Raw genomic sequence first — 18,114 nt, forward strand, 5'->3', positions numbered from 1 at the left:
TATCACTTGAACTCCAGTGCCACACAACTCCCCAAGGATGGAGTCATTCTTTAAAGGTGAGAGATGAGGAACTGGACCCGTGTGACACTTGTCAGCTTTTTTTTTTCACCCAGATGTGAGGAATGCAATTAGATTTTGTGCTACAGGGTGTTAACTTGGAGCTATTTTCCTTTACAATAAAATTACAATCTGTAGATCAATGAGGATGTGTCAGCCAGTCAAGATTGGAGAACAGGAGGGATGCTCAATGGGTACTACCTGAGAATCCTCCAGACAAAGGGCATAGAGCTACACTTCTGGTTTGCTCACTAATTTGGAATCATGGGATACTCACTGAAATTTGGTATTCAGGACTAAAGAGATTTATCTGGGGTCTGCATCCTGTTGGCCAGAATTATTGCTGCTATAGTTGCTGCTATTGCTGCTGCTATTTGTGTTACTTTTTCACTTGGAAAAATTGAAACGTATAAGGCAGTGAATCTGTCTGTACTCTTTTTTCAGATGACTGATCCTGAGGGCAGGTTGAGGGTCCTTCTGTTCTGTGACTGTTTCCATGCAGGTCTCCCTTCTTGAGCTCCTGGCAGTTGGGCAGAGCCCTGTGATGCTAGGCCACATAAATAAGATCTGTAGGTGGAAGGGCTTTGGTCCCTAAAGCCCTCTGCTCCAGTTTCCATAGAAACAAGCTAGCGGTGATACCCACCACAGGGCTCTTAAAGCCACAGATACTTTATTCTGAGAATTCCATTGAGTTACAAATACCACTCAACAATAGTTTTTTTTAAATTTTTTAAAGATTTTATTTATTCATGAGAGACACAGAGAGACAGGCAGAGACATAGGCAGAGGGAGAAGCAGGCTCACTGCAGGGAACTTGATGCAGGACTTGATCCCAGGACCCCGGGATCCTGCTCTTAGCCAAAGGCAGACGCTCAAACACTGAGCCACTGAGGTGTCTCTCAGCAATAGCTTTTAAAGGCATAATCTACTTCATTGCTCTGGATGGGTTTTGCTAAGGCTTTCAATTCCTTGTTGCAACCCTACCTCCTTTAAAATAATTATTTTTGTTGTTGCTTTTATTTTATATATACATGTATGTATGTAGGCTCCATGCCCAGCGTGAAGCCCAATGCAGGGCTTGAACTCACAACTCTGAGATTAAGACCTGAGCTGAGGTCAAGAGTTGGGCATTTAACTGACTGAACCACCCAGGCGTCTCTGCTGTTGCTTTTAAACTTCATGGAAAAAAGTGACCATTTCATGCCAGTTGAGTTATAGATTCTGAACAGATGGTTTAAGATAATTTATTATGCCTTATGTATTTACGTTTATTACATTTGTTCCTAAAGTTTTGGGAGAAAATTTAGTTCCAACTAAAGAGTCATAATTAAAAGAGCAAAGGAAAAAAAAAAAGAGCAAAGAGCCAGCAATCAGAGATCCCAAGTGTACTGACTGAAAATTCAGTTCTGCCAGAGATCACACTTTACTTTTGATTTTGGGTGATACCACAAACCTCTCTGGGCTATGATTTCCTGGTTGATAAAATCAAAGGACTAGATCAGATGATCTCTAACTTTTTCTAGGTTCAAAATTTCTCTGAATTTGTGGTGTTATATAGTAAAAGAAGAGATTCCATGAAAAAATAGGATGTTGCTCTGTCGATGATTATGCAGGAATGGTGGTAAGAAATTTGCAGGAAGGTTGCTAGTAACATAATGGAAAAAGGAAGGAAGGAAAAGAAAAATATCATTTTCCTAACTTCTGTGTGGTAAGAATTTCACAGACATTATCTCATGTGAAAATACATCATTTCAGTGATTTCCTCCTTCAGGGATGCCATTTTTGCTTCTTGCCCCAAATGTGCATGATAGCTAACAGTGACTGAGTAATTGAGTGCTTTTTGGTGCCAGGCACTCTTCCAAGCACTTTACACATATTAAGACAATTTATTATCCCCATTCACAGAGAAGAAGCTGAGGCACAGAGAGGTTAGGAAACATGCCCAACGTTGTCCAGTTGGTAAGTGGCAGAGCCAAGCTCCAAACTCAGAGTTGGGCCCTAGGTCTCTGCTCTTAACCACATCCCCATATTGCCTCTTGTCATTTATTCATTAAAAAAAATATATATGAGAGGCACCTGGGTTGCTCAGTTGGTTAAGCATCTGCCCTTAGCTCAGGTCATGGTTCCAGGTTCCTGGGATCAAGTCCTGCATAGGGCTGCCTGCTCAGTGGGGAGCCTGCTTTTCCCTTTCCCTCTGCCTGCCTCTCCCCCTACTTGTGCTCACTCTCTCTCTCTCTTTCTCTCAAATAAATAAATAAATAAAATCTTTTTAAAAAAGAAAATATTTGATGAACATTGATTATTTGAAGGTAATGCCCTAGAATTGGTCTTTCTACTGAATGCTACATAGTATAGGCAATGTAGTCTATATTCTATATGTTATGTACGACATAGTGAATACTACCCCTTTATTCTATATACTTTATAAGATGTATTAAACAGTACACACTACAGTCTATATACAATGAGTAATATACACAATATGTTACATGGGTATTGTATATATAGAAGTGTTTTTCCATAATATGTATTTAGTAAATATATATTGAATGAATGAAAACAATACTCATTCAGCATCATGTTCTATTCTGGCAGGGCTGGGTCATTGAGGATTTATTCTTCCAATTCTTACCTTTTCCTAGCCCTCGCTAAGGGTAGTTTCCTTCTTTTACCAGGTGTTCCGGCTTCTTTGGGACAGGTAAATTCACTGGCCTACCCAAGTCCGAGCTCTAGTGTGCAACAAGTTGCTAAGTGTGCAACTTGGCACACTTAGCAACTTGAATGAATGGAAGGCTGACAGCTGGGCAGTGGACACAGGGATGTCTAGGCTGCGAGTGGGACTGGAGGGAAGCCAGCCATGCCTCCCAGCCCCTTTCAGAGAGGGTGTGCTGGATGCTCAACAGTTCCTGGTCCTTGTTTTGCTCTCTTGAAAACAAAGTTCAAAGTCACAAAACTGGAAAGGTGTTAGAGTCTAGTCCAACTCTCTCAGAGATCATAGGCCCCCCCTCCTACTCTCCAAACCAGTTAAGACCAGGCAAGGGCTCTGTTTTTTAAATTCTTGTGGCATTACTCTCTGCCCATTTGGGGGGCTTGTCCTCAGCTCTACCGCTTTGAAACAAGTGGTGAGAATGCTTGGGATCCTTTCCCAAGGGCTCCAGTTCTCTCCAGAATAGAGGAATGGGAGGAAGGAAGGAGAAAAGGGAGGTAGGAAGGAAGGAAGGAAGGAAGGAAGGAAGGAAGGAAGGAAGGAAGGGAAAGAACGGTGCACGGATGAATAGGTGAACAGGTGAATGGACGGCCCGGCGGGGGTGCGGCCGGCTGGGTGCGCCGGACCTGGAGGCGGTAATCCCGCCCCGCGTGGCCGAAGCCCTCTAGGGACCCCCGCCTCCCTCTCCTTCCCTGGCCGCCGCCCCGGAGGGGGAGGGGGAGCGGGAGCGGGAGCCGAGGCTGAGGGTGAGGGTGAGGGTGAGGGGACGCGAGCGCGGGAGGGAGGGCCTCGCAGGCGAAGAGGAGGGCGGGGGGCGGCGGGCGCGGCTGGAGCCGGGGGCCGGGAGCGGGAGCCGGGCGGGCTGCGGGCTGCGGGCTGCGGGCTGCGGGCTGCGGGGACGCGATGTCGCCGCCGCCTCGCCGGCCTGGGCTGCGCCGCGGGGGCTGAGCCGCCGCCGGAGCCGCGAGCCGCCGGGGCGCCGGGCGCGCCCGCAGCGCGGGAGGATGGGCTGTGGCGGGAGCCGGGCGGATGCCATCGAGCCCCGCTACTACGAGAGCTGGACCCGGGAGACCGAGTCCACCTGGCTCACCTACACCGACTCGGACGCGCCGCCCAGCGCCGCTGCCGCGGACAGCGGCCCCGAGGCGGGCGGCCTGCAGGCGGGTGAGTGAGCGGGAGGGGCCGGGCGGCCGGCGCTGCGGCGCGGGGGCAGGAGGACAGACCGACCGACGCAGGCCCAGGGCGCGGGGCAGCGGGACACCCCTGCGGCGGCGGAGCCCATCCCCGGGGCCGCGGCAGCCCCGCAGCCCCGCAGCCCCGCAGCCCCGCAGCCCCGCGGGGGTCAGCCCACCCGGCACGCCCCCGCCCCCGGGCCCCCCGCCCCCCGGGCCCCCCGCCCCTCGGTCCGGCCACGTCTCCGAGCACCGGCTGCTGGCCCCACTCTGCCCGGATTCACAGGCGGGCGCCTGACCCCGATCGCTCGGCTGGCGCCTTCTGTCCCCGCAGGGAGGGAGTTCCCTCGGGCGGCGAACGCCCGAAAACCGGAGCTGGGCCCCGCGCTCGCCCGCCCGGCCCTTGAGCCCGCTTCTCCATCCCTCGGGCCACGGCAGGGACCTGCCTGCCCACCCCGTGGTGCCGCCGTGCTCCCTGGGAGGCAGGATTACGGCTGTGGACTACATGCCCGAACAGTCCCTCTCTAGCAGAGATCTAATAGAAGGATATGCAAAGAACTTTCTGGTCCAGTCACAAATCAGAGGGATTTTTTTTTTTTAAGCAGATGCTAATAGCTAATAACCGTAGAGAGACTTACCTTTAGTCCTAAACATGTTGGTGGAAAAGGACAAACACGTTGTCAAAAGTCAGATCATTATTTGCATAAAAATATTTTAACTGTTTCTGGATCCCTTTATGTTGTTTTGAATTTTTGAATAATGAATTCAAAAAATTTTTTAAAATATATTTAAGATTTTATTTATTTATTCATGAGAGACACAGAGAGAAGGAGGCAGAGACACAGGCAGAGGGAGAAGCAGGCTCCATGCAGGGAGCCTGACGTGGGACTCGATCCAGGGTCTCCAGGATCACACTCCGGGCTGCAGGCGGAGCTAAACCGCTGCGCCATTGGGGCTGCCCTGAATTCAAAATTTTTGAATAATGAAACCTGAGCTAGAAAATGATGTTAAAGGGCGTCTGGGTGGCTCAGTTAAGTGTCTGCCTTAGGTTTCAGGTCATGATCTTAGGGTCCTGGGATCCAGCATGTTGGGCTCCCTGCTCAGCGGAGAGCCTGCTTCTCCCTCTGCCCCTCCCCTGCTCAAGCTTTCTCTCTCTCAAATAAATAAATAAAATATTTTCTAAAAGAGGAAAACGAGGTTAATTTGAAGCATACTGTAAATTATAAGGAGGAGGAAAGAAATGTGAAAAGTTCAATAATCTTATATCCATGCTTCCTACATAAGAACTGCCACTTTAATCTTGAGAATCAGTCTCTCCATCTTTAAGGATCAAAGCTGGTTCCTTGTCCACATGAACTTGGTGATTCCCTTTTTTAAAAAGCAAGACTGTCAGTGAAAACAGTGGAAGACATAACACTGTGTCTCTAACTTTTCTGACACAGCGGCAGGCAATCATAATGGTTACTTTGTGTTGCTGGTGCTTTCAGCAAGTTTCCAAACGATGTGTTGACTCAGCTCAGTGTCAGAAACAAGGATAAGACATAAGCCTTCAAAGGGGACCTGGTAAATGTTAGATTTAACAGCATTTCCCAAGAAGGTGTGGTGTTTCTCAGCAGAGTCAAAGGCCAGAGCTGCACTCCAAGGAAAAATGGTTAAAAAGATCTAGTGTGAAAAAAAAAACAAAGTTCAGCTTCAAGGCAAGGTTGCCTTGGTGACTGGGAGTGTCTGGTGTGTATGGGTATGAGATGCTTATTATGGGATAGCTAAATATTCATCTCCGGTACTCATTGCTTTTTAGTCTGCCATCTTGACTCATTGTGCCTCATCAGATTGGGTCCCTGCAACAGGTGCAGCCTGGGACAAGCATGCTCATTTGTGGTTCCTTGCTAAATATAGGGCAGCCTTGCCAGGCAGGTGGTCTTGAAGACGTCCTTGCTACTGAAGTTTGCCCATTTGAATCCATTTAACCTAGATCTTCAAAGTGCCTTTCTCATCCCACAGCTGTTTTTTTTTTGTTGTTGTTGTTTTGTTTTGTTTTTTTGTTTTGATTTTTAAGAGAGAGAGAGAGCATGAGCAGGGTTGGAGTGGGGTAGGGAGGGGCAGAGGGAGAGAGAGCATTTTAAGCAGGCTCCATGCCCAGCACACAGCCTGAAATCGGGCTCCATCTCAGGACTCTGAGATCATGAGCTGACCTGAAATCAAGAGACAGACGCTTAACCACCTGAGCCTCTCAGGCCCCATCCCAACAGCTGTTCTTTAAAACTGTACCTATTTCCTTGAAATACTCAGCCCAGTTCAAAGATTCCATTTCTTCTGTAGCACTCCCCAACCACCAGAACCATACTCACGTCTACTGAAAAGTCCCATTTAAGTCTGTCTGCTTGTCAATCTTACTTCAGTTTCTTCATCCAATCCAGACTGAGGGCATGTCACATGACAGTGCTTGATAAATATTTGTTGGATGAATTCTGCATTTTACTGCAGGAAAGGGGCATTTTTTTCTGCCAGTCCTACAAAGGAAAGTAGATCCTGAGCCTTTGGTGCCTGTTTTTAAAAATCCTCTCCACTAGCCAGCAGAATTCAATTAACTTCTTAGATTTGGCTATTTCATAGCCTGGAATTGAAGACTTAGCTGAAATCACAGTATCTGCTATTCATTGTTTCCCTGTGTCACAGCAGCCTATTTCTTTGTTACAGGAGGAAATTAAATTGGTCTGACATGACTTAGTCCTCATAAAATCAGTTTGCTGGATTGATTCTTACTTCTGTTATCTGATGGGGGTCTTTCAAGGAGAAGAAGAGTCCCTGGGGTTGCCATACCCCAGCCTGCTCAGCCATCCCGTACACGAGTAGCATCCCAATATTACTTTGATCACAAGTCCCTTAAGTTACACCCTTAAATATCCCTTCTTGTACTGTTAGGTATTTTCCTAATTTATTTAGGGAATAAAACACTTCAAATTTCTCTAAAGTCCTTCTACTTTATAGTTTTAAATTGCTACAATAATTACTTTGGTAAATGAAAGATGGAGGATTATGAAATTAGGGACTCACAGCAAAATGATTTACCTAAATAAATTGAAATATGTAAAATAAAATGAAGAGCACTCAATATTACCATCAGCTAATGTTTATTGACTTACCAAGGGCCAGGTACTGTACAAAGCAGCACTTAACGTAAATCATCTCACTTAATCCTCATGGCCAGGATGAGGTAGGAACTGCAACCATCTTTCTCTTACTAGTAAGGGAATGAGGCCTAGAGTGTGGGAGTGACTTTTTCCAGTCTAGTACTGGGATCCAGCTCTGCCTGAATCCAAAGCCCACACTCCTAAATACTGCCTTTCTGATTAATGGGAGATTAACTATAGAATTCTTGCTTTTACAGTTGATGGAACTCAAAGTCTACTGTGATCTCTTGATATTCTAGTCTGGTCTCAGCATAGTTTTTTTTTCTGGAGCATCCCTGAGGATGGAATGTGTCTTCCCTAGGGAAGGAGGCCTCCCATACCTTAGTGGAGCAAATCCTGTTGTGAGACACTCTCTTTATTGCTTTGAAATTTCTACCTGGTGAACTCCATGCCCTTGCAGTCAAGTCTTGTGCAGACAACTCTCAATATTTGAAGATGGCTGTTGCATCTCCTCTGACCATTGGTTCTCCAGTCCAAACACATGCAAATCCTTCAGTTGTTTTTCAGACTTGTGGGGACCTGACCATATTATTCCAGATATGCTGTTTGGTTTGTTAAAGTCCCTGCTGATACAAGAGACCTGTGGTTAGCGCCAAGTTCTTGGTATAGGGCAACATGTGGGCTCTCTCCTGGTGCCGGCAAAATCAGGTTAAGATTTGTTTTCCTGCTGTTGCTGTATTATCTTGATGACTCACATTAAACTTGTGCTTAGTTAAAACTCTTAGATCTATTTTTTCTAGTCAAATTTAAGTCCTGTGAATTGGAGACATTGTCTGTGCTATATATCCAGCACCTGGAACAGTGACTGGAACATAGATAGCATTCAGCAAATGTTTGCCAAATGAATGGTTTTTTCCCCCTCATGAGTCCTGCGTTCATATTATTGATTTCAGTAACCCAAAGTTGAGGTTTTTAAATTTATTCCTATTAAAACGTATCTCTTTGGTTTCAGATTAATGTTTAAACGTGCTGACTTTGATTCATTTTGATAGTGCCATTAAGATGATATTCTAGGTCTCTGTTTCCCTGTGTTGACAGACTAAAGGTAAAAGATATTTATTCACTCTCTTATTCATTCAATACACATTAGACACAGAGTAGATTAAGGTATGTTCCTTGAACTGTAAGAAATGAATAATATAGTGGGGACAGACACACAGGTGGACATGCTTCAGGTCAACATGTAGACCATACTGGAACCGCATGAGGGAAAGATGCTGGAGGACTACACACGACTGAGTAGTTCATTTTGCCAGGGAGTAGGGGGCAAGGAGCAGTGTGTGTACAGACCCTGAGGAGGGTGGCAGAGGAAGCAGGACTGTTCTGCAGGCCCTCACTGTGGGGCAGGTGAAGGAAGGTTATCCTGCTTCCTTCCTCCAGAGAGAGTCCCAGTAGAGAGCTCACCTGGGGCTTTCTGGTGGACAAGGATCCTCCCTCCCCACCCTCCTCCCTCTGTCTACCTGTTATACTTGTAGTTATATTTTCAGATGATTTATCAGCTAATGCTTACCCCCTCAAGCATGACAAGGTAAGGGGGTCTTGTTGCTCATCACTGGATTCTTGTGCCTAATGCTGTGCCCGGCTATAATGGGCCCTTTCTTTCTTTAATGACTGAATCTCCTGAACCTTCTCTCTGTCCTTTCTTTCTCCTGTAGTCTCCAGAGATGTTTTCTTTCCTCAGAAGTTCCATCTGTGCATCTTTTCTGGGTTCTTGTCTACCTGATTGGTTGCATAGTAAGAAAACACCCCCACTTTTCTCTGCCCCCTTTGTCAAACATAAGCCTCTTTGTTACAAGGGTTGTTTTGCAGAAACCACCTACAAAAACAGGTGGGAGCAAACCCAGGCCGTTCATCAAGTTAAGGAAGTCTCATGGGCTCGTGGCCCAGGACACACCGGGGTAGAGTTATATACACCCTGCTGCAGGCTCTCCAGGGACTTTGCATAATGACACCAGTCACGCTGCATTGCTGAAGCTTGTTCATGCCTCTGTCCATCCAGTTGGCCTGTGAGCCCTGCCAGCTTGCCAGCAATCACTGCATGCCTGATGGTTGCATGCCTGCCTGTAAAAATGTAGAGTTGGACAAATGATCCAGCTAAGCAAATGAAGTTTTATCCTATCTCCTCTTTCCTGAGTCTTATCCTAGATGATTCTATCTTAGAAATCAGTCCACTGAACTGTGTCTTTGTTAGATACCAGATAAACTATTCTAACTCTGACAAGAGATGACTTTAAGGTTCCAAACTTGGGCCCCACTCAGAGGAAGATAGTCCCCTCTCGGCCAGCACCACGGAGTCTTTTCCTGGCTTACACTGTACTCAGCAATCCCTCAGGCTGAGACCGATAGTGGTCCTGCCTTGGCCTGGGGATCTATTCACCCACAACCCCTTCCTGCTGATAAGGCTGTTCTGTCCCTTCTGTTGGATGCATGAGCCTCTTGTCCCTGGCCAATGACCTGGGCTGACATCCCAGGAGCCCTGTGTGTCAGACCCACAGCCTCTAGCCACTCTCAAAGACCATTTGCTTCTGTTGTAAAATCCTATCTCTGCTGGGACTCCTACAGAGACTCTCTGGCTAGTCTGAATATCTCTTGGCTTTCATCTGGAGAGGACACTGGATGGTATATCCTGAGCCCACATTATGATCTAGCCCCTTCCAGCTTAGCTGCCACCAACATTCACCTTACGTGTTCTCCTCCCACTCTGCCCCCCAGCTGTCTCCATTGCTCTGTTGTTAGAGGCTCAACTGTCTGCCCCCCAAATTTTAACATGAAGTCCTGACCCCTGGCACATCCAAATGTGACTTTTCAGCAATGGAGTCTTTACAGAGGTTAAAATGAGGTCGTTAATATGGGCCCTAATCCAGTGTGACTAGTGTCCTTATAAAAAGGGAAATTTGAACACCTAAACAGCCACACAGGGGGAACACCATGTGAAGATGAAGGCGGAGGTCAGGGTGATGCTTCTACAAGCCAAGGAACGCTCAAGACTGCCAGCAAGCCACCCGGGAGCTAGGGGAGAGGCATGGAGCAGATTCTTCCTCACAGCCCTCAAAAGGAACTGCCCCGATCTCAGATTCCTCATCTTGGACTTGTGCAACAATAAATTTCTTCTGCTTAAGCCACCAGTGTGTGGTACTTTGTTACAGCAGCCCTGGAAAGCTAATATAAATGTATTTGTGAGCACTAACACTGTGAACATTTGGAAGTAATAAGAGAGAGGATTTCTATTGTCACTACCTCATACTTCCTTCAGAGATTGGGTCTATTTCCTTGGTCATTTAAATTCAATTAGCATTTATTGAGCATCTAATGTATGTGAGAATTTTTCTTTGGGACATTAGTTTACGTAACTCTCTAAAATAACCTTACAGATCATTGTAACCTCCATTTACTAGACGAGGAAACAGATTCAGTGAGATGAAGAGATCAGAGTAAGGTCACCCACCTAGGAAGTGAAAGAGCCCACGTTGGGAATCAGGTGCCTTGTTTCTAAACCGGGGGCAATGTCCATCATGCTGTAACTGCTAAGTACGGATTTAGTGCCCTCCTCCACCCCATCTGCCTTTAGCTGTTTTGAAAAACTACTTGGAGTGGGAACCTCCTGCCAGCATTTACAAGGCTGAGGAATGGAACCCTTGAGCAGACCAGGCAGGCCTGGGACACTACTGCTGCACCCTCCCTGTCCTGGGCACCCTGAGGGGGGCTGTAAAAGGGTGCTCTGAAAATTACCTGCTTCCCAGTCACCTGGTGGGCTTGTTAGAGATGTAGTCTTGGGGCAGATTAATTTTTTTTTTTCTGGTTTCAAATGCAAGGATGTTTCTTAAGAAACTTCAGAAAGTGTAGAGAAACAATGCCTCTGTCATCATTAGAGTTTTACCCTTCAGGTCCTGCATCTAGGTGTCTATGGGGCAGCCGTAGACATTTACTGTGGGGATTGTGTTTAAGTTTGAGAGGTAGAGGAGAACTTCCTCAAATTTCTTGGAAGCTCAGAGGCTGAGAGAAAAAAAAAGTTGTTTTATTTGCATTTAGGGAAGTATTTGGAGGTAGTGGCAGCCAAAGGCTAGTCTGAATGGAGGAAGAGGTGAGGGGTGGGGAAGGTCATGGATAAGTGAAGGGATTTTCCTCCCTTGAGCAAATCTAGTTGAATTCAGGTGAATTATATAGGAAGCAAATGCATATTGTGACTCCATTGTTTATAGTTACCGTGTCCCCTGTCACCTCACTGCCACCCCCAAGGATTGGCTCAGGCCAAGTTTCATATTCTTCCCAGCTGTTTTCTGGGATTCCTGGTTGCTTTATGAATGTACTGACATGGCATGTGGGGTGTGTGCAGGGACCAGCTCTCCGTCTGAGCCTCAAATGCCCGTGTGGCACGTAGACGGGCTGCCCAGCGTTCTGGTTTGGGTAAAACCCCATCCCTACCAGCTCCGGATCGGGTGCATAGGTGTAGAGTGTCTACCTGCGTCTTGCCACATGGTGTCTATATAAAGAAGCAAAACCAGAAGCCTTAGATATTTCTTAATCCAGCTTCATCTTCCTTCTAGATAGTGCCAATTTCTCTTAGATTATGGGATTAGGTTATCTCTTAGTCTTCATTTTGGGTGATTGTGAGTCTGGGTCTTTGTCTATCTTCCTGGGCATTTTAGTGGTGATTTGCACAAGACTGAGTGGGTAGCTCGTAGCCAGAGGCCCTTCAGCCCCAGAGTCCAAGCCAGAGCCACTGCACCAGGCTGTAATATGTCCTCACCCAGAGACCACCCAGCCTGATGGGCTGTCCATTTACAATTTCATATGTTTCCTCTCCTTCAATGAGCCAGCTTCTCATACCCATCATGACCTCCAGTCTCTGGACTTTTCTGGGCTCTCTTTTTTATCATCATCATCTTCCTCATTATTTTGCTTGAAGAATTATATTTCTGTGATTAAGGAATTAGACTTTGAAAGCAGATATTTACCAGATTTGTGACCTTGAACAAGTTTAGCTTGTCAGTTTCCACATTGTAGGATAGGAATCATCGTAGAATGAATGTGTCCACAAATATGAAGTGTGTGGTCTTTTAATGCTGCTGTTCTTTTTAAAAAAGATTTTATTTATTTGAGAGAGACAGAGAGTGAGAGAACACAAGCAGGGGGAGGGGCAGAGGAGACACAGAACCCCACTGAGCAGCGAGCAGGGCCCTGAGATCACGACCTGAGCTGAAGGCAGATTCCTAGCCAATTTAGCTACCAAGGCACCCCCAGTGCTGCCATTCTTGTACCCAGGACTTCCTCACCTCTCAGTCTTGCCCTGGGCTCAGGCTCAAACCTGAGGTCATTCTTCCCTTGTCCTCCTTACAATCCCTGGTTCTGAGCTGCCTGGCATTGCTGGAGCAAGTCATGGGTGTTGGTAATTGCACCCAAAAACAATTCATGCTCTAGAACTTCAGTATTCTTACCACCTCTTGGCAATTCTGTTAATTCCTTATTAACATGCCGTGACAGTCCCTGTGTAATAGCTCCCAACACTATGCTGTTCTTTCCCTCTGAATACTAAATAAAAAAAAAAAAAATCAAAGACTTGCTGTGAATTCTCCCATGTTTCCCTCTAGTCACCTGTTATATGTTCTTCTGGGCACCTCAGCATTTTTAAAACGTGTTTAGCTAAAAACAAAAAACAAAAAACAAAAGATGTGTTTAGCTACCCTGCCCTCTTATCTGCCTGTGTGGATTCTAAGTGCACTCATGAGGTTGTTCTTTGTTGTCACTGTAGGTGAGGACACATCACAGGCAGTCCCATTCCACAGTGAAGGGCTACACCACATCTCCAGCTCTTCCCTGAGCCCAGGCCACCGTCACGTTTTGCTTGAACCTCAGCAATAGCCTGCTTCTGCTCTTGCCCTTGACAAGTCATTCTTCATGTTAGTGGGAGAAAAATCTTTTAAAAACATATATCAGGTCTTGTCCCTCTCTTGTTTAACAGCCTCTGGTAGCTTCCTAATCTATTATATGTAGAATAAGACCCCAGCAACCCCTTTCCTTGACCTGCTTACACACACACACACACACACACACACACACAGTTGTCCTGCATGCTGGCTTCTTCTTTGTTCTTTGAACACTGCCACCACTTTCCTGGGGCATTTGCTGGAGGCCCCCCCCCCCACTCTTTACCTGGTTGACTCCATGTCCCCTTTCAGCTCCCAATTCAGATGACCACCTCCTCAGAGAGACCAGCCTTCCCCAGTTACCATCTGATTTTTTTTTTTTGTCCAATCACCAAGCCTGCCGTTGTCTTGTTCATTTACTGTTTATTTCTTTACTCCTTCATTCCAGGAGGTGAAGGGCTGCCGATCATATTTGCTTCTATAGCCCGAGTACTTAGCAGGGCATTCAGCAACAGAGTAGGCACTCAAAGAATATTTGTTGAATGGAAGGAACTCTCCTCATTTTTTGTATCAGTATCGGTAAGGAATTGCTTTTGGTGGTAGGGACAGAAACCAGAGGAATGTGGTTTAGCAAGTGGAGGCTTTAAATTCTACACTTCATAGAAAGTCTGGGGGTAGATAGCTACACTGCTCAGGAAGCTGTCAAGGAAAGCTCTTTGAGTTTATTACTTGGCCATCCGTGGTATGTGGATTTCATCCTCATAGTTGCAAGCTGTTATAGCATCTTACTTTAGATAGGAGGAAGGTGAGGAGAGATGCATTCTCCCTGAGTCTGTTCCTTTTTATCTGTAAAAGTGATAGCTTTCCCAGAAGTCAGTAAGGTTTGCTTCAGTATCGTTGGCCAGATCTATGTTGCATGGCCACTGCTGGCTGCAAGACAGTCTAGGAGATCAGGAATTTTAGTTGGGCATACACCATTACCCTGAAAGTATCATGGTCCTTTTGGCAAAAAAGGGGAGGGAGAATGGATATTGGGTAGGCTGCCAGCAGGGTAACTACACCTTCCATTGTAAGGCTACCTCAGAGGGGAGAGAGGATTAGTAGGAGAAAGGAAGAAGGGAGAAAGGAAAGTGAGGAGGAGGAGGTCTGCTAGAAACCAGAGCAGCATGGTTATTGGTATTAAGATATTAAGATTTTGCAGTAATAATAATAATAAATAGCATTTTTAGCATTACCGTGCGTTGAGTTCACAAAGGTTGACTTTTTTTTTTTAAAGATTTTATTCATTTATTAACGAGAGACATAGAGAGAGAGAGAGGCAGAGACACAGGCAGAGGGAGAAGCAGGCTCCATGCAGGGAACCTGACGACGTGGGACCGGATCCCAGGCCCCCAGGATCATGCCCCAGACTGAAGGCAGCGCTAAACCGCTGAGCCACCGGGGCTGCCGAAAGGTTGATATTGGTTGAGAAAGTTTCATGTGCTAATACTGAACTGATTTTAGAAATAATGCAAACAATAGCTTAAACTTAAATCTTTGGAATATTTATTTATTTATTTGAGAGAGAGACAGAGAATGAGTAGGGGGAGGGGCAGAGGGAGGAGAAGCAGACGCCCTGCTGAGCAGTGAGCCCCGGCATCCATCCCAGGACCCTGGTCTCATGACCTGAGCCCAAGGCAGCCGCTTAGCTGACTGAGCCATCCAGGCTCCCCCGAATTAGTCCTGTAGCATCAGACTGTGCGGTGTACATAAGAGGTACAGAGGACATTCCTTTGTTTTCTGAGTCATTTTCCTGCAAAGTTAATGCCAGCCAGAAACTGACGTGCCAGCTGATATTCCGTGGCACCGATTTCCAATCAGCAGGAATGTTTGTGGAGGTTGGCTGTGCACGGTGACACTGATGCTCAGGCTGGGGCTTCTGTTGGAGAAGCAACAGGCAGCCAATTGGCTAATTTAAAGACTTGACGGTATTTCCTGCGGAAATCTACAAAACCTACCCCGCTATTGTTTCTGGGCCTTGTGGACTTGGGGCAGGAGGAAACTGAAAGGATTTGAAGCAAACAGCAGGGCTGTTTGGGAAACCGGTCGTCATAACAACAGGGCACAGCGCAGCAGCGACAATGGAGGTGGCAATTGCCTGCGCACCCTTCGTAAGGGGGACAATCCAAGTGGGAGCACGAAATCGAGGCCTCCTGAAATTACTACGTGCAAGAATCACTTTTTAGGGACCGTCTTCGGAGCAGCCAGCCTCAGGCGTGCTTGGCTGGGGTGATAAGTGGTGTGTGTGCAAACACAGATGAACACAGCCACTGCCTCGCGAGCGTGGCTTTGGTGAACTGTGTGCCCGGCATGTGCCAGGCACTGAATATTCATTACCTAATTCTGTTAGCCGCCCCCTCCCCCCCCCCCCGTTGGGCAGGTGGGGAGAAGCCAGAGAGGCGGGGTGACTGGCTAGGACTCCAAGGCCCCAGGGGCTGAGGGGGGGTTGGAACCCAGCTCCGTAGCATTCTGAGCCCTGTGCTCTTCCTTTCATGCCGGTCGCCTAACTGACCACTGGCTCTGGCCCTCATTGTCCATCAGCTGGACATTTGCAATGGCTTTCTGACCTGTCCCCTGACCCCCAGTCACTGCCACTCCAGTTTCTTTCACACCATTGCCAGGTGAATATTCCTGAAGCATTACTGGGATCATTATCGTGTTATTCTGCTCAGAGCCTTTCATGATTTTTCTTTGCCAGCTGAATGCAGCTGTCTTACTGGCATGTATGGCTTTCTCTTCAGCCTTATCATCTACTAGCTGTCTGCAGGTCCCCTCCACTTAGCCTGACTCAGGGCCTGGCTTTGCCTGAAGCACCTTATCCTGTCGGGCCATCCCCCCAACCCCCACCTCTGAAAGCCCTATAGCTCCTGTGTGCCTGCCTCAGGTACGTGTTACCTGCTAGCACACACCTAGCACGCTTACTCCGTTTTGCATTTTCTTACCGATGGCCATGTCATGTGTACGATCGCGCCATATACTCTTACAGACCGTCAGGAAATAGACTGAGATGGACTTTTACTGGGGAGAGCTTTAGGGAACAACAGGCTTGAGGGGTGAGGGGGGTGGGACTGGGCTAAAGGAGAAGTTGAATTGCTTCGGGCTTTGGAGCAGGGATGGCCCTTCAGATATTGTAATGAGAGGTGTTTTCACCCTAACCCACCCAAGTATCAGCTTCGGGCTGCACCCAGCAAGGGGAAGTGACCTTGGGTGGGGCCTCTTCCTCCCGCAGAGGGCAGTTCCTAGAGAGGCGCTCAGCTGTGAGCCCCCAGTGGTCACCTCTCTCTGCAGGCCATCAGGTGTCAGTCCTGCAGGGAAGATAGTTTTTTTTTTTTTTTTTTTTGTTTTTGGAAACAGCCACTTTAATGAGGGAGAAACGTCGGCTCAAAATGCTAAAAAAACATCCCCGGGTAACTCAACAAATCCACCTCAGAAGCTGGACACTGAGCCCAGGGCCTGGAAAGCCGCCTTGCCCTTGGATGTGACCTGCCCGCGTCAGGACCGGCCCCCCGCCGCTCAGGAAGGGCCCCGTGAGCGCCAGGCAGGGAGACCTGGAAGCCTGGGTCCAGCAAGAGGCCGCCCCCGCCGGCTATACTCCTTATTTCCCTGGTGGCTACACATCAGATTCACATGGGCAATGTAAACAAAAGACCCCACCCCAGGGCTTCTGTAGCGGCCAGAAAGCCTGGAGGTTTGACAGGTTCTCTAGGGCAGGACAAAGCGGAATTCCCTAGGTCTGGGGTGGGGTTTTGGATTCTGCATTTCTGTCTTTCCTTTTTTAAAGACTTTATTCATTTATTCATGAGAGACACAGAGAGGCAGAGACAGAGACACAGGCAGGGGGAGAAGCAGGCTCCATGCAGGGAGCCCGATGCAGGACTCAATCCCAGGACCCGGGATCACACCCTGGGCCAAAGGCAGACGCTCAACCACTGAGCCACCCAGGTGCCCTCAGATTCTGCATTTTTAACAAGGTCCCAGGTGACGCTGGAGCTGCTGGCCCATGGACCTCTCAGAGAAGGAGTCCTAGACGGCAGATTGGCAAACCCTCGCTGTAAAGGGCCAGCTAGGAAACCTTTTAGGCTTCACCGCTCACGTGATCTTTGTTGCAACTACTCCACTGTTTTCAGTACCAAAGCAGCCATGGGTGATACATAAATGAATGGCTGTGGCCCAGCGCCAAGGCCCATTCCTGTCCTGGGTGATTCTGAGGCTGGGCTGGGTTTAAGAGCCACTGTCTTTAACCCTCGAGGCAGCATGGAGGAGAGACAAGAACAGGGCTTGCAGTTACTAGTCCCAGGCCTCAAACGCACCACTAAAGAGCTTGGCACATGCTGAGCCCTTAACAATGGTGGAATGAACAGATATAAACGGGACTAAGAGTCTCACCTTGAAGGCGATTTCTGAAGGCGCCACCAGGAGTAAGGTGCTGGTTTCTCTGGGGAGCAATCCCTGCCCCAGGCCTCCAGGAATTGAGACTCTTCATCCCTCCAGCACAGGTCCCCCTGATTCAGTGCTGTGGTTGCTGCCTTGGAGATGCATTTCTCAGCTGGCAACTCTTCTAAGGGTGTGGAGCTGCTTTCAGGAGGTGTGAGAAGAGTCATCACCCTGGGGTTTCTCTGAGCTTCACTCACCCTTCCTTAGTGCTCAGTTTCCCCCACAGGCTGTGATGCTGGAGCTGGGAGTGTTTATTTATTTATTTTTAAAGATTTTATTAATTTATTCATGAGAGACACTGAGAGAGAGAGAGAGAGAGAGAGAGAGAGATAGAGATAGAGACAGAGAGGCAGAGACACAAGCAGAGGGAGAAGCAGGCTCCCTGCAGGGAGCCCGATGTGAGACTCGATCCCAGGACCTGAGCTGAAGGCAGATGCTCAACCACTGAACCACCCTGGCGTCCCAGAGCTGGGAGTGTTTAAAAAATCAGCACAAGTCTGGTTGGTTGTGAGTCTGGGCAGCTGATGAATGGGACGTTGTTTTTGATGTTTGCTTTTCTGAATCAGGTGTTCCTTTGTAGAGACAGGGGCTTCTAGCCATTATGTAAGACTGCAGAAAACACCCAGTGAACTTACAGAAGAGGGATCATT

The 18,114-nt window shown here is 47.6% G+C and overlaps 1 protein-coding gene across 1 annotated transcript in view; it reads left to right on the forward strand.

Annotated features, from left to right (window-relative positions):
* Positions 1 to 3,716: 3,716 nt before the first annotated feature.
* Positions 3,717 to 18,114, forward strand: part of BAALC (BAALC binder of MAP3K1 and KLF4) — an 81,794-nt gene continuing 67,396 nt past the window's right edge. Inside the window, exon 1 of the mRNA XM_055303294.1 lies at positions 3,717 to 3,928. Within this exon, the coding sequence (XP_055159269.1) occupies positions 3,769 to 3,928 (160 nt within the window). The 5' untranslated portion in view covers positions 3,717 to 3,768. The remainder of the gene's footprint in view (positions 3,929 to 18,114) is intronic.

Source organism: Nyctereutes procyonoides, unplaced genomic scaffold (assembly GCF_905146905.1).
Source record: "Nyctereutes procyonoides isolate TBG_1078 unplaced genomic scaffold, NYPRO_anot_genome, whole genome shotgun sequence".
In the NCBI taxonomy this organism is placed as follows: domain Eukaryota; kingdom Metazoa; phylum Chordata; class Mammalia; order Carnivora; family Canidae; genus Nyctereutes; species Nyctereutes procyonoides.